We start from the raw sequence: 17,846 nt of genomic DNA, 5'->3' as shown, positions 1-17,846 counted from the left end.
CTATTTTGTTACGGTTTTTCCGCTGAGCAGTGCAGTCCGCGGTGAAGATACGGTCGGCCTATCTCTCAGCTCCACGCAAAATCTTAAACACGCAAAGTCGTGGCTGAGAGAGCAACACTAACAGGGCACGCTTTGAGAAAAAGACCACGTGGATGTGCGCGTGGCTGCGATGATTCTTCTCTGCTCTCCGATTAAGGAGGGAATTGAAGGAAGAAAGGGATGGTTGGGAGGGGGAGCAGATGATGGTGATATGCAGCGCCACGTGGACGGTAGCACATGGTACCAGCGGGAGGGGCGCATAGCACGACTACAACCTATCTCGAAGCTATACTTCATTCTGAAAACCAAGGGGTTGAGAGCAATGAGAAACAAAGATTCAGAGCATCAAAATAAGACGTGCAGGAAAGAAGGAAGTCGTGAGAAGAGTGGGAGGAGAGAGGTGGGAAAACGCGGAGAAGAAGACGGAGCGGCTTGATCGGCCATCAGGGTTCCCACACTAACTAAATCATAAAACTCATGGTTTTTTCCACGTTTTCACGGTCTACATTGCGTCCAATTCACAGTCTGTTGACAAGCCAATTTAAGAAGAAATATTGATCACATAAAAATCACTGGCCGCACGTTAACTAAAAATATAGCAAACGCAATAAACGCCAGGAATGCACACGCAGCAATGAAAGTGCTCTTATGACGTCGCCTATCGTAAGTAAAATTTAGGGCCGGCTAAAGGTTGTGAGTGAGAAAATGGAGGGTGACAGGGAAGTGAAGAGGTGTCTGATTTCTCGCCAGGATTAATGATCAATTTGGTTAAAGGTCTTCCAATCACAGCCTTAAGGTCTGGGTGTCGTCATGACACACGGACCAATATTTGCACTTCGAATATACGAGTGCAGATATATGCGTGGACAGTGTCTGCGAGTGACTGACCTTGAAATAATGATCGACATATCGATTTTTCTTTCAATCCGTCAATCGTAGATCTACAATCAAGTTTGAGAGGTTTTTAAGGCTTTACGACGAATTTCACGGCTATTTCCAGTTTTTTGCACGGTAGACGAAATTCGCGGCTTATTCACGGTTTAAAGGTTTTCACGGTTGAGTGGGAACCCTTGCCATATTATGGGGTGGGATGGTCTGAGGGTGACAGCCTTCGAAGGGTAAAAGGAGGGGGACAATGCAAAGCACAGCCCTGAAGGAGATGCAAATACACAGAAGTTAAGCATTAAAAAGAGAGGAAATGAGAAAATACGATAAAGGAGAGCGGAGTGGAGAGAGCTACGTCAAAACAATCTTAGGATTCATTTGTGGCACTTTCCCCCTTTCAGTAATTTATCTAAAACTTGAAGGCGACTCTATGAGTTGCAATGCGTAGTGTTTTTATTAAAAATCTGTACATTTTGGTGCAAGAGCTTGCTGAAAAATAACAAATGTATTCAAGTATTAATTAGTTATTTAAGCAGTTAATAAGTGAAATTATAAAATATCATCAGGGAGGGGCGTGACTGGCCCAGCTACCTACGGTATTATATCACTTTGTAGCGGGGAACCAATGAACATTTTCGCCTCACATATACACGGTTTACACGAAGCGATTGTGTCAAAACGGCGTGTAGGTACATGAAAATTCGTACCGGTATTCTTCAGCGGTGACCTCATGGAGATGAATCTCTGGGTGTCCCACGATAACACAATTAAGTAAAAGACAAACCAAAATAAGGCACGAACACAAAGCTCAACAAAGCCACAAGGCGAGTGAGAGGGGTTGCAGGCTAGAGGAATGGAGGTGTGGAAACGAACCGCTAGAGGGCCGCTTCAATTGAAAAATTATCCGATAGGAGAACTTATCGTGAAATTCCAGGGTGGCCACTTCAACGCGGTCATTCAAAGAAAAAGAGCAAAAGCGGGCTGTGGTGAAATTATCTCAACAATTAGCAATTGCGATTCGGTTGGTTGACGGGAAACTTAGCAGTGAAAAAATTGGAACGCACAATGAGTGTCGTATTCATTCCTTTCATCCGATTTGCATCCGTGTTTTGTTTGTTATAACAATGGATTGTGGAAGAAGACACCAGGGAATGAAACATAACGAGGATATGTTGGGGAATTGATGAGTAAAGTCTGAAAAAGAAATCGACCACCCAAGCGGCAAAGAAACGACTACATATTTCATTTCAATACTTCCTTATTTGCGGCATTTTGCTGTCTTAGTTCAGCAGAAGATTGATAGATAGCGTCCACTCAACGCTTTTTTTTCTAATAACTCCCCGGAGCTGTGATTTCAACTTTATCCTTAATCCTAATTTATGGCTATTTCTTCTAGAACTCGCCCCAAAGGATGGCTGTGGGAGGGGTGGCTGAATGGGTAAAAGGGAGGACAATGTCTGCCCTCGGATTTTTTGTTTTTGCTCATTGAGGGGGGGGGGGGTGGGAGGTTTGGGGAGGGATTATTCCAATGCCAGAATTCACGGCAAGAAACAGACTCATCCAAGACATGCGCCATTTGCAACTGATGACTTATAATTTGCATACGACAATTATTTTAAAAAATTGCAGCTATGCTGACAGCATCAAGTTGCATACAAAACAAAATACAGAAAAATACATTACTGACTCAATTATTGAAAATAAAATATGGACCATAAAATTCTACAAACTTGTAACGAATTTAAGTCCAGCAAAAGTTTTCTTCCACAAAAAAGCAATGGTTCTCGCAAGTTATCATTCTAAAACAGATATATGTTGTCTACATCAGAATCACCAGAGTCAATTTCTTTACATTCTTATAAGCTACTGCTATGGCTGACTCAGAACTGGATACAAAAATTTGAAACAAAAGGGGATGAAAAAATATTATTTTCCTAATTATAAAGAAATCGAGGTTAGAATAGCTGATACTTTATCGGCCCGAATTATTTCACTTTTTTTCGTGACTGTGGAGACTGACACTATAAACCCTAGACACACACACACAGCATTTGAGGATGTGGTAGAGTCACGCGGGCCCGCCATTTCCTTCCATCCCTTGCACAGAGGGAGGTGCTCGCTCCCTTGACGCGACTTCTCTGCTCGCCCTCCCTTTCATATTTCTCACGGCATTGCCATTCATTCGAGGCGTGATAACACACGTAGGCACTCACACGTGCCAAGGGAAAACGGGACTGCCTTACGCCACTACGCACTAATCGCTTTTCATTTTTTTTTTAATGTAAGGGTCGAAGTGAAGAGGGATAAGGTAAGCTGAGCGAACGTCTCCCAAACGCAGGGGTGACATTAGATGAGCGTACACTTTTCACTCGACCCTTTTATATTTCACACCTTCCTCATTCTTCTCGTTTCTTTACGGAGTATTTTACTTTCTCGGCCAATCCCCTTTTTTCTCAAGGCAAGCAAAAACTGAACAATGCGAAATGGGAATTCCATTTCCGTTCGTGTACTTTCTATTTCACCTTCTGAACACGATATGTGTGGGAGCATTACAGAGACTACAATTGAACGAGAGATAAAGGGAATGTAAGAAAATTCCGAGGACCAACCAAGTTCATGTCTAGAGGTTACGGATGTGCATTTTCATTGACTGCCGTTTCCAGCGGAGCTCAAAGGGGGAGAGTAGTTAGATTGCAGATAAGAGGGACGAGTCCGAAAAAATTAGGAATAGCTAGCGGATTCAAATCTCCACTCTATTCAAGTTTTCGTCGGGAGGAAAAAAAGATTTACAAAATTGATGAATTGAGGCGTGACTTGGTGAAATTGCTTCATGTTAATTAAAAAACTCAGTAAATTTCACATATGATTTTGGTAACAACCAGTTTCGTCCCTGTGCGACCTCGTCAGGTGCATATACAGGGAGAGAATGAGCCCACATTCATTGAGTCAGAAGGGGTTGAAGGCTAGCCAAGGTGCGGAAGCTACGAGGGAGAGTACGATGGTCCTTGAGTCGTACAAATTTACCAACTGGGGGTATCTAGCCCCTACTGACAAGGATCATCTGTAGAATAATATAACGAAGAGCAGAAGAGTCCAATTCGGATTCAGAAAAACAAAGGCACAAGGGAAGCAATATTGGCCCTCAGGCTGCTGATAGAGAAGAGAATGGAAAAGAACAAGCCAGCGTTCGTTGCGTTCGTGGACTTAGAGAAGGCATTTGAAAATGAGGATTGGAGCACAATGATTGAAATCCTAAAGGAAATTGGGGTTCTTTACAATGACAGAAGAATCATCCACAGTTTATTTAAAAACTAAGTAGCGGTGATAAAAACAGGGCCCAGCTGTGAAGAAGCAAGCATTAGGAAAAGAGTGAGACAAGGCTGTGCATTGTTACCCGTAATTTTCAACGTTTACATTGAGAAAGCAATTAATGAAATCAAAGGAAAGGCATTAGGAGTGAATATCCGTGGAGAAAAAATTAGCATGCTAAGATTTGCCGATGACATAGCCGTTAAAGCAGAAACAGAGAAGGATTTGAAAAATATTGTTTAATATGGGTAGGGTAATGGGTAAATATCATCTGAAAATAAGCACGAAGAAAACCACGGTATTAGTATGCAGCAGAAGAGAAGAAGTCGAGACCAACATTGTAATAGAGAAGCAAAAAATGATAGAGTTGGGAATGAATGATAGAGTTGGGGATGATGAATTTGGTTATTTGAGGAGTAAGATTCACAAATTCCCTTCCTTCATCCCCATGCAAATCTACGTCTACCATTACGACCATTTTACAGTAATAATGGCAAATAATACATGGATACACAACTTCACGAGAAATGTCGTTCGTGGAGAGGATTGAATGCTTTGCGCGCATAGAGTGCGACCCGCCATGCTAATTTCCACCCCCACCCTCACTGAGGTTCACCCCAAAGCGCCCCCCCCCCTCCCTCCCTCCCAACCCCCACTCCTTGTCCCTTTCGACGGGGCTATCGATTGGTGGAGGAGGAGGAGGGGCAAGATGGGAAACGAACAAGGAGGAATAGATTCAACTCCTTGCTTCGACGGATCTATCGGATCATTTCTTCAAATTTCGATTGCCTTTATGGGAAGACCAACGGAAATTTACTATCACCTCAAAAAACGGTATGACTCTGAACTTTAAGCATTCGCGTGAACTTTCAGCTCCAGAGATCCACTAAAACGCCGTGCAGACACATTATATTCTTTTGCTCTTTGTTTACGCAAATTAAAAAATGAATTCGATGAATAGTGCTCAGATAAAACTTGTAGCTCCTTCGGCCAAAAGAGGGATGATAAAAAAATACACTAGAAACTAAAGAAACGTTTCCCTCTATATCTCTTCGCGGCCAATTCTTTACATTTTAATGAGGGTCAAGGACCTTGGATGCCAATCGTACAGAGAAGTGAAAAAATTGCCTCAAGACCGGATAAAGCGGAGGGCAGTTGCAGAAAAATCCCAGAATTGTAATTAGAGAAGACGAGTGGGGGCTGAAATATGCCGTTGGATTTCCTCATTTTTGCCAATCCTTACACAAATTTCACTCAAACGAACTCTCACACTAGAGCACAAGAAAAAGAATTTTTTTCCGGACAGGTGAGGCTAGGGCTCAGTCCGGCTTACCGTGCTGAGGGTATGGAGCGCACAGTTAGGACGGTTCGCTATTTCCCTTCCCTTGGGATACCTTTCCCTGCTCGAACTTAGGCGCGGGGATGCTGAAAGACTTTTGGCTAGATTTGACCCATGCATTTGCTGCATTTCCTTCCATCCATACAACAGGGCCGTAAGAAAGGAGGATGGGAAATACACAGTGATATTATTGAGAGGAGAGGGTTGAGGGGGGGTGGAGGGTGGTGGCGCGTCAGGGGTCGTCGTACGCTAGGTGGGATTGGGGGAGGCGCGACCCCACCCCAACGCAGCCGAGGGAGACGAGGGAGAAGTGGGGGGCGGGGGGGCAGTTGCTTGTTTCAGCGCCTCGCATTTCACGAATGGAAGGCGACAACATTCCATCGCGGAATATTATCACCAAAGCACACACACCATTACTCTAAATTCAGGGAACAATCCCGCCATTACCACAGCGATGGGTACAGCGAATAGCATTAAGGAAATCACAAGGAATGCAATTAAAAAACTATCGAGCAAACAAAACACTAATGCCTGTCAACTGGCTAGGGATAGTGATGATATGAGATCAATAAGATTCAAAATTATAATTTTAATATTTGAGCAACATCTTTCACCGCTAAGCGAAATCATGAGAACATTACAGAATACTTGTCTGTTTTTGTTACATTATTGTTCGGACGTAGTTAAGCCTGTTTTTTTAAATAAATAATGATGAAAAAACCTGTTTAAAATACTATTACTATTTGTTTTGTTAATACAAATTAATCAAAGTTAATATAAGACAAAAAATCCATGGAAATATAAATAAATTTAACAAAATAACATACCTAGTGTTTGTAAATTAATTATACATAAATTTAAAAAAATACTAAGGACGGATGAGTTGGCATAGGAAGCTTACGTTTGATTTTGGCTAAAATTTAGAGAAAAAGTGCGAATATATGGATATATTAAATGGACATATGAATATAATAAAAAAAATTACACGAAGTAAAAACGGATATTGTCAAATATATAAAAAAAGTTAATAGGAATTTCATTCGGCATTTGAACGCTATGAGGAACAACTCAACGAAGAAATGAGACGCAGCTCCTGAGGCTCAGACGCAGATGGTTCAAAGAGAATAATTCATATAGTTAGGTATTAGCCCAAACATTCCTCTTTGAAAACTAATCATATTTCACCCTATTTGAACGACATGCCCCGAATTAATTTATCGCAATCACGTTTGCAACTTTAAGTACATTTCCGTGGAAGTGGATGCTTTACTTTCCAGCTAAATTAGTTTCCTAACAGCAATCCTCTTTTATTCCCTTATTTGTCGTCTGAGTGAGTAAAATCAATGTTGCTAAATAATAAATGTTAACACGAGTTTTCTAAGATAATTTTTGGATGTAAAGATCCAATTTTTTCCCCATGTAATTTTTTTGCAATACTTACCCATTAATCATACTCAGCAATGCTTAGTCATGCATTGATAGACCTTGGATATGAAATAATTTATCTCCATCCGTAAACTCGCAAAAAAACAAATACTCAAGTAATACGGCTCAGGAAAATAAAATTCAAGTACAGCCAGTATGGCAAATATCACACTGGCATAAACGACAAGAAGAAAACCTTGAAACCATCGCTAAGAGAACTGTAATGCATAGAAGCGAAGCCAAAACAAGAATGGCATTGAGATTTAGAATAGGATATAATTGATCTTGACGAGTATAATGATTTCGGAGTGAAAAACGAACCACAGCTCGTTTACTCTCAATTTTCAATTTAAACACAGAGCCATCGATTTAGCTTACGCTCATTTGCAGCTTCGATTCATCAATTTATGGGACGCAAGAAGGAATAAATATAGGTGTATATATAAATTAGTTATAGAATCAAATTGAATGAAAACATGGCTATTATTTCTGAAATAAAAATTGTTCAACATCAACTCTCAACTTTTGAGACAGCATTCGAAAACTGAAAAGGTAGGCTCTCTTAAATCGTCGCTTACGCTGTTGGAAGCGAAATGAGAGAGAAGGGGAGGGGAAAGCTTATGAGGAGAGGGGAGGGGAGGGGTGCCCACTCCACTCCATTCCCCCTCCCCCTCCCTTGGCTCCATAGCAACGTTCCAATGGGAGGGAAGGGATTAGCACGCGGCTCTCCCAGCGGTTTCCCTGGAGATTAAGCTGATCTCGATGTCTTGGACTTTGCACACACGCGCATACGAGACGGCAAACACGACCCAGTGTCCCTGAAGCGGAATGCGTGATTGAGACAGCGAGAGATTGAACAAATACATAGCCGGGGAGAGGAATATTATTTCCAGGAGGGAGGGGAGAGAAAAGGCGAAGGATATGAAAGATAGAGGGCGAAACGAAGGAGGGAATGAAGAGAGAGTGAGCGAATGGCGAATGAGAGGAATGAATTCTCCATTTTTACTGCTTCCGTTTCAATTCCACGATATGGAAGTACTCGCGTGAATTCTTAATATTTTCGAGGAAATGATACCAGAAAATTATGAACTACGACATGCCATGCTCTAATTGTTTATAAACTGAACGTACGAAAAGCACAATAAATATATTCCATAAAAATATATTTCTTTCAAGCCTTAATTTTATAATTCTACCGCCACCTAAGCTAAAAATAAGGAACGAAGTATATGGATAATTTCGATTGATAATTACGAAGAAGGTAAGGCGATGAAAAAACACTAATTTAAAAACAGTGCACGAAAGTGTAATGTGGAATGCAACAATGGCTGAATGAGGGTTTATTTGCCTTTTTTTACTACTTTTTGTAAATTATACGAACTTCCAATTATATGGGACATTAAAAAATTCACATCCTCGAGAAAACTTGTTTGCACTCGGAAAATTGCCAGACATATAGAAGCTTCAAGGTTTGGATGAAGGGGGACATCTCAACAAAATGGTTTGCGTTGGCAGGCGATCGTATTGACGTCATTTCATATATCGCTTTAGCCAGGACACACCGTCTTGAAGCGTAACAATGATTCATAACAATACACCACGAATAATCAAGGACTTACCTCGTAAGCAGCAGAATTTTCACATAACAAATTCAAAGTATTAACTTATAGAATATCGATAGAGTAAACCGTCTTAAATATTTAATTGGGAGTGATTTCAACGAATGAGAATTCGGAAGAACAAGAAGTGGTCAAGTTTCGAGAACACATGCCATTATGCTCGTAATAGAAAAGCCCCTGTCTTCATCATCTGTGCAACGGCAATTTTTCCTAATTTTCACTCCCTAAACCACAACGGTCATATTTTTCAAGAACATAAACCCGCAAATATTGTGACACACACACGTTTTCACATTCAGTTCTCTCCCGTTTCATTCCGCCACGGGGCGAAGACCTTTCGCGATGGTTTTTTTTATGATCGTCGACGGATTCGAGACGAGAGCAGCGGGAATGTCGACGAGGGAGAGGATAAAACAAAATAGTAGCGGTGCGCACCCTGCTGATTGCGTGTCTCGGGGACTCACGGGAACGGAAGAGAGCGAAGACGAGAGAGGAAGCGAGAGAAGCGAACGCCCCACCGAGAGAAGGCGATACTTAAAAAAAAAACAACAGTGCGCGTGAGACGGAGAAAGCAGCCCTCGACGTGGATTGTGTGGCGAACAATCTCTCCGGCATCTGTGCGACTCCATTTCGATATCTGCATGCTCTTTAAAAGAAGTCAAGACTTACATTAAAATAGGGAAGCAAAAACTGATAGAGGTAGATGAATTCGGTTATTTGGGAAGCTAGATAACTAGGGACGAAGAAAGAAACCATCAGCAGAATAGCCCAGGCGAAGAGAACATTCCACCAAAAGAGAGACCTGCTTACAGCGGGAAACTTAAATATGGAAGTAAAGAAACAATTTATAAGAACCTACATTTGTAGTTTGCTCCTATACGGAAGTGAGGCATGGACAATGACCGCAGAGGAGAAAGCAAGGATAGAGGCCTTTGAAATGTGGTGCTACAGAAGAATGATGAAGATCAAATGGATCGACCGAGTTAGTAACAAGGAAGTCCTAAGAAGAGTAGGAGAGAAGAGAAGCCTCGTGAAAACTTTAATAAGAAGACAGAACAACCTCATAGGCCACATCTTGAGACATGATGGCTTGATGAAGACAATCGTCGAAGGACAAGTGGAAGGCAAGAACGGAAAAGGAAGACATCGAACAAAATATATGGAACAAGTAAAGAAGGATGTGAAGGAGAAGAAATACGTAGGTGTGAAAAGATTGGCTGAATGGAGAACTGAGTGGAGAGCTGCGTCAAACCAATCCTAGGATTGTTGACCCATGATGACGATGATGCTCTTTACCCTCCCTTTCGGGATGACTCGGGCCGTTGACATGGCACGCGGATATTTATTATTTGTTGGTTTGTTTTGGCTTCACATGCCTGCCCAGTTCCTCAAGCTGAACCTCGACCCTCAAGGGATCCTTGACCCTAAGGGTGTGGAAGCCAAATCGATTGACGAGAGAAACCTGAGCCGAATGAAATGATGGAACCGGATGAACTGTAAAGATGAATTAAAGCAGACTCCCTGAGAAAAAGTAATGCAATGCACGACAACCTTCCACGAAGCTCCTCAATATGACTTTGACTGAAAAGAGTAAGAAAAATTCGTAACTCGAAGGAAGACTTGACAAAATCCATTAGAAAAATCGTTTTAATCCAGAAGAGCGTTAAAAATTCCTTTCGACAGGCTTATTTTAAGGCTATAATAATTCCAGGATCCAATGATGGTGGAGTTGGCCATTGAAACATCGGCTCCGAGAGAACAGCTCACCTAGTGGGAACCCGTGAAACATTCATCCACCACATCCAAATCTCTCATGCCTATTTTTGGATTCATCCGATATCTTTCAAACATTTAAGTCCTGATTCACTCACAATACTTTGAAATAATTAAAGCCATTCAATAACTGGCTGCTAACCGAGTATGCCAAATTTAACACCACCTCACTGCCCACAATTCCTCCCTCTAGCATCACATAGCGCACACTGGGCATAAAGTGCACACTGAAGCATTGTCAGTGCAAGGGTAAACACAACTTCCAAATTCTACAACGCTAATGAAACACCGGGAAAACCTGAGTCAATATTAGCAGTATCCACGATGGAGGGGCATTGAATACTGTAGTCTTCAAATACAAATCAAATACTGTACCCTCTTTGAATAAAAGTGTTCAGCTGACCTGATCACATAACTCATTACGTATTACAGCCTGATTCACTGAAGGACTAGGAACGGTCGGACTCCTTGGATGAGAGGCATAAGCACGATGAGTCACGCAAATTAAAAAGATACCAAGGTGGTAAATATGGACATGCAAAGTGAATCATAATCTTCCTACCTGTCCTCCCGGATGAGAAGAGGCTGCCCTGATGAAGAGTAACTGGCCTGCGCCTTTCTTGCGTAAAGGGAAGCACCTCCTTCTGACATGTAGCCATCGTATGCCTCTGAGTAGCCTCTGTTGCTGACGCGGATTGCCCCGTATCCACCATTGGAGCCCATTGAAGAACTCCCGTTGCCTCCTGAGCAAGAACCCATGCCAAAACTACCCCCACAACGGAGGACATCACCATCTGACATGTATCCTAGTTTTTGTAAATAGGAGGAAGCAATTAAGGTCACATTAACACCATTAGAAATTTAAGCTTTTGACATTCATAGATAAATAAAGAAATATACAAAGTGAAAAAATACCATAGATATGACAAGTTTCAAATAATATTTACATTCACCTCATGAAAAAACTATCTGATTATGTTGGAATTAGAGAGACAAGCTTGTAACACATTGGAAATGAAGTAAATTAATAGGTTTAATAATTACTTAAAGCTTAGGGATTGTACAAACTAAGTAATAAAATTCCAAAATGATGATGATACTCAAAAACTCAAAGCATATTTGAAGTAGGTGGTCGCACCATCAATAATTTGCAAATGAATTTCTCTTTCAACTTCCAAAGAGTATCCATCATATCATGATAATATGAGAATTTAATATGAACATCTTGTTTGAGAAGAAGCCATGCAAAGAGGTGAACTGAACTAAACACACTTCATGAAGCAGTAACATCAAGATTTGTGAATGGCAGATGAGTTTCTTATATTCATTGAACCAAAAAACTTGGGGCACATAAAATAATTCCCTTAGTCATGCTGTTGGCAAGAAAATGATGATTGCGTGAGGGATAAATACTGTGGGCTTGTTGACAGATAAGAAAGTGAATTTGTGAAAGTAGAATTGATTCTACCCTCATTGTTTCCTGACCAACACAGGGACTGTGTGACGTGCATTGGATTATATGGACCACAGGAATGTGGGAGTGAATAATATATGAATAGCAGTGGGAAGGATTTTCAACAAGGAGTATCTTACATGGGAAACTGCGTAAGAGAGCAGAAAAAGAGAGTCATATGACTCTGGTCGCGTGAATTGAAGTACATCCAACCAACTTTGAGTTGGTTCAGCTGTACATACATGCCGACTAGCAACCACCAATATGAAGAAGAAGATGGGATATTTCAAGAACTTGATGAAATAATTGGGGGAATATTGGACATGAAAAATTTAGTATGTTGAAGTTAAAATGCAGTAGTTAAATGTAATAGTTGGATGGAGGCTGGAACCCTTCAGTAGGGGGAGTGAGATATGCCAATAGTAAAAAGGAACTTAAATTAGGATTGAGATATGACCACAGGTAGAAAGCAGTCGAATTTTGGGGGAACAAGGTAGATAAAATAAACACATTGTTCAAAAATGATACATATGTTATGGGTGGAACTACACTTTCACAAGTCACAGAGGTGCTGGGAGGATCAGAGATAGATTTCTCTATTTCACTATGGTAAGGCAGAAGTTTAGGGAAAGAGAAAAACTTGTGCAGATGATGGTGGTAATTCCATACACAACCTAGTCCAAATAGCATGTAATGAACCTAACTTTCAAAAGACCTATCAGAACTTAAGACCTAAAAGTAGAAGGGGAAAGAATTGGAATGTTGAAGCTCTGCAAAAGACTGGGATAAGGAAATATGAAGTGGTGGGCAATGGTATTGGAGATGCATGAGATTTGCACAGTGTAGGAGACGAAAACAGGACTGAAGGCAGTGGAGAAGTTGATAGGATACAAAGAGAGTAAAAGGATAGAGAAGCAGTGGTTTATCTACGAAATGATAAAGAAAGAAGTTAGTAGAGGAATGTTGACGCATATCATTGCAAAATGATACACAGGGAAATGAACAATAGATTAGAGCAGGAAATCAAATTGAAAGCAGGGGCTCGGAAGAAAAGATATTTAAGTTGGACGTAGAGTTAGAGCATGCCAGAAACAAGGGTAAAGTTATAACCAAGAGCCAAGACAAAAATTAAGGCTATGAATACTAGTACATTAACAGAACAAGAAGAGGTGCAAAGTAAATGTAAAGAATATGTGGAAGATTTGTATGCAGCGGAAACACACCAGAGAAATTGGGCATAGAGGAGGAAAGCATTGTGAGGAGAAAAATCACTATGGCATGCTACTTGTAGATGGAGACCAAAGGCTCAGGTTGTTTATGCCTATGGGAATGGAAGGTTGGAGAGAAACCAATGTTGGCATTAGCCTGCTCTTTACAAAAGATGCCATGTGGAAAATGTGTAAACGTCCCATTACAACAGAGAATATCGACACTGGACGATCACAAACACTCACACCCTGGAAAGAGGTAATTGTAGCTGGGCAGGACTAGAACCCACAATCTGGCAAGGGTGAACTTTACCCCAACACCACCGAGGCCAGCAAGAATTGGGTAGTCTCCGAATACTCTCCACTTGGCCAGGATTTGAACCTGGGCCCACTCAGTTGAAAGCCATTATACCAACTTGTTCCCCATGAGGATAATCTAGCACTAGGGATTTTGTATGCAATTCGTTGCCTCAGGCATGATTTCATGGATTGACTAAGCATAACGATAAGTAAATAAACTTAGTAATTCCACATAAATTAATTACTGCATGACCTAGATTTTCATGTGGCACCTCATCATCCAGATGTAATAAATTTATGTTGAAGTCCAGAGTTTTTTACATTTCGTTACTATAGATGCAGAAACCGAGAGAGCCCTTCAGGATATGATGGTAAGGATAGAAGTAGATAGAGATGATAACCCATTTGATCTTCTTCAGAATTTAGGTAAGGCTGGGAGGAGAATATTTTTCAAACCACGCAGTATGCAGATTCAATGAAGAGGACACTGGGATAGAGGAATTGGTGAATGTAGCTCTGATGCCACCACAAAAAAAATGAAAATGCCAAATAAGGAGACTACAGGACTATTACCTATTACCAAAAGTGGTAAAAGAAATACTAAGGATTATAATGAATAGAAAAATGGAGATAAGGAAAGTTATTACTTGTGCACATTGTGGCTTCAGAAAAGGAAATTCAAATCATTATGCAACAACGGTAATGGGAAGCCTAGAGTATAACCACAACATACACACTTGCTTTGTGGATTTCAGGAAAGTATTTGATAGAAATGGCAGAGTAAATTTTATGGACATTCTTGAGACAATAGACATGGATGGGAGAGATAGGTGACTCACACATAATCTGTATACAGCCCAGACTGCACAAATGAGGATAGCTGAAGGAGAATCAAGGTGGGCAAGCACAGGCAAAAGGCAATGTAACAAGGCAATCCATTCTAACTAACATGTATGCAGAGTAAACGGCAAGGGAGGTGTGGGATACATTGGGGGAGGGAGTTGAAGATTGATGTTTACAGCAGTGAGGTTAGGGGTTGATCATCTAACTCATGATGGCCCCAAAACAAACATTACCGAGGCTCAATCATAGCAAGAGAACAGATATGCAGTGACTTCTATAATTCCACCAGTCCAAAGGGAAGTCATTTGTTATCCTTAGAGGAGGAAAAATAATATTCCACCACCCCCTGTTAAATTCTTCCCTAAATGAAATACATGAATTTAAAATATGAGAATACCTTCATATGCACTATCAAATGAATGGGCAATTTAACCCTTTTGGTGCGGCGCACCGATATATCGGCTTTTACAGCTCGGCTGAAAAGTGTGGCGCGCCGATATATTGGCTTTTAGGTTATTGTTGTTAAATTTGAGGACATTGAAATTAAAAAACTTATATATCAGTAAACGTAAAAAAATGTTGTGATTAATGTCCAATTAAATCTCATTAATTAAAAAAAACGCTTAAAGATATCTTAAAAATTAACTATAGATACAATGTTTATTTTTCCTAGTTGCTACATTTTATTAAAATACCCTCTGCTATATTTTAATAAAATGCATTTATCGACTCTACCCCGGGAAGAAGGATAGCACTAAAAGGGCTAAGAAAGCTAATGCATATCTGATTAAGAATTCATTATTTTTTTCCTCATCTTGACCTCGTTTAATTCATGTTGAAGAGTTTTTGGAGTTTAGGTCAATGTATGTTATGCAAAAAAGTTTTAGCCAATGTTTCTGTTTATTTGAAACTATCATCAGGGCTTAGCTTTGCACATACTTATTGACCCACACTCCAAGAACTATTTTAACATGAATTAAGAATTAAGTGATGATGTGAGGGAGGTTACGTAGGCGAAAAGAGCGAAAGTTACCAGATGCAAGATCGCATGAGTCAAGGTCACTGTAATCAGCAGAATCGCCGCCATGACTGCTACTGCTCATTCCCCTCCTTCCAGAGACACTTCGGAGCGGAAGGCAAGGACGAGCATAGGGAGAACTCACACAGCGGCCAACACCTGAGTCAGTCATGTATCCTCCACCTTTAACAGAATTTAAATAAGAATAAATGTGCAACCTATCATCAATACCCATCTCCAAAGAAAAAAATATGTCGTAATAATAGTATAGAATAATAACAATCAAAAATTATAATACTTTAATATATATGTATGGTAGTATGCATACTTGTTGGGTATCTTAAAATGGAATAATCCGTTAAAATTAGGATAAATATATAATCAATGACAAATACTATTTACATATTATATATAATATACAAATTATTTGGCTTTAGAAATTCCAGTTTAGATGAATGTTAATGGTCAATTTTAAGCTCATTTGAAAAATGCCAGATTGGCACCCATGCGATGCCACTCCACGTGACCTCACAGGGACCCAGATGATATACGAGTAGTCAGGAGTTTTACATCCTCTGAGATTACCAATGCACGCATGAGGCACACAGCTCAGGGAAACATCTCTTAATAATCACCTATTAAATTGCCTACAGTTGGAAAGTTTCCTTTATTTGATATGGTATTAATAATCCTTATTTAAGCCATATTCTACCTGCTAGCAGCCTGCATCGTATTGGCACTCATAGCCTCCCACTAAGGTGGCCTCACACGGCGGCAGCTGGAACCAGAATGATGTCAAATGGACTTTTCCCAGCATTCATACTTTGCCGTCATGTTTCTGGGCACTTAAAAATTTTCACTTTTCATTCGATCGCGAAAAATAGATATCGTCATTTAAAAATCTAAAAGCATGAAATACGTACTTCAGGGGTAATAATCTTTTGATTTAGGCAATAAAAAAATAACAGGAAACCACCCTATTGCAACCAGTGGTGGTACCGGTAGCTAATAATGGTTTCTGACGTGGTGGTCCCTTTATTTGTCCTGAAGAACTGTTACTTCTCGTCAGCACCACTTGCCCTATCACCTGATGACAATGCCTATCTCACCTTGATTGCTCCACATAGAACATGTTGTGACAAGGCAACTGGTACATAGATATGCCTAACTCACCAGAGGTGCAGCCAGGAATTAAGGCTGGGGGGGCTTTAGGTGCAACTAATACTGCGGTGTGTGAGGGTATGGAATACCCACCAGGATAAGCGGCAGATGCGAGATTAATAAATTGTGAAATTTTAAGATAAATAGTTCAAAATGGTGAGTTTTACGGCTATCTGAGGGATATTTACTTAATCCTTGCACTATTCTACTATTAATATCAATTCAATTAAGTAAAATGGATTAAACTTAAAAATTTCTCTGAGCTCTGGGGGGAGGCAGGGGGGGGGTTTTAACCCCCAAAACCCCCCCTTGCTGAGCCACTGCAACTCACTCACGTGTTACACCATTATTGCATGAATTATGCAATACTAGTGTAACACTTCTACCACTCCTTGACATTTGCTGTGTTTTCTTGTTTGGAAATCAATCCTTTTGTGTATACATATTTTGTTTCACCATTCCTAGCTACTTTCTGTCAATTGTTCTCATGACCAATGAGTCACAAAAGGTACTATTCCATAATTATAAAGATGATTATGCAGACATCAGAGGACATACAGATTCTTGCATCAAGAATGAATAAAACAGTAATGGTTCACCAATTTTTTTCTCCTGTATGAAATGGAGTAGAGCATGATGAATGAATGAAGGGTAGGTGAGTTGGAATACTAAATACATAATGTAGGTACATATGTATTTACATCCCACAATCACCAACACAACATTTCCTGACCCAAAAACCTCATTTTATCTCTCTAATAGTGGTCATTAAGCTGGTGGAAGAAAAAATGTTATTTTTCAAGCACATATTCATGCTGGAGTAATAGGGTACAATTTCCCACAAACAGGGAGACTGGAACCAAATATTTAATGCTGGATCATGATTAAGGAGGTCATTGTGACAGCAGCATTTCAAAACAGAGTAAAATTCATTTTAGATATAACTTGCAATGATATTCCATTGTGTCATGAACCACAATACATAGCTGATAAAAAAACACAGATGGTGGCACAGGAATTTCATCATAAAAGTTCATGGCAACCAATGTGTAAAGAATCTTTTTCAAATTTTCAAAATACATTCAATCTTAAGATAGCTTCAGGACATTTTTAAGTGCCATTACAAGCTATCAAGTCTCCTTAACACATATTCTTCCGCAACTGATGATTACTTTATGATCATCAGGTCTTTCTTAGCTAAGTGATAAGTAAAAAAAATATTAGCAAAGATAATGACAATTTTCAGATTGATTTGTAACTCAAACTGAAATCCATGATTTCAGTTTGAGTTACAAATATGTGAAGATTTGCGACTAACATGATGATCATAATCTTTATTAAACTGATACCTTTATTGGAGAGAGGCAACAAAATGCAGGATTAATGGGAGGGGAATTTTATGGAGGTGGAAGATATTCATGGATATTTTTCCCTTAGAAAGAAGTCAGTTGGAAGCTGGATAGAAAATATGTAA

General features: G+C 40.0%; 1 protein-coding gene across 1 annotated transcript in view; it reads right to left on the bottom strand.

Annotated features, from left to right (window-relative positions):
* LOC124154268 (protein sickie) overlaps positions 1-17,846 on the bottom strand; it is a 1,153,386-nt gene that overhangs the window by 435,031 nt on the left and 700,509 nt on the right. Inside the window, exons 12-13 of the mRNA XM_046527895.1 lie at positions 15,227-15,394; positions 10,952-11,195 (exon numbers count right to left, since the gene is read on the bottom strand). Coding sequence (XP_046383851.1) covers positions 10,952-11,195; positions 15,227-15,394 — 412 coding nt within the window. The remainder of the gene's footprint in view (positions 1-10,951; positions 11,196-15,226; positions 15,395-17,846) is intronic.

The sequence above is a fragment of the Ischnura elegans genome, chromosome 1, assembly GCF_921293095.1.
Source record: "Ischnura elegans chromosome 1, ioIscEleg1.1, whole genome shotgun sequence".
Lineage (NCBI taxonomy): Eukaryota > Metazoa > Arthropoda > Insecta > Odonata > Coenagrionidae > Ischnura > Ischnura elegans.
The sequence above is the reverse complement of the archived record's forward strand: the minus strand, read 5'-3'. Positions and strand labels throughout refer to the sequence as shown.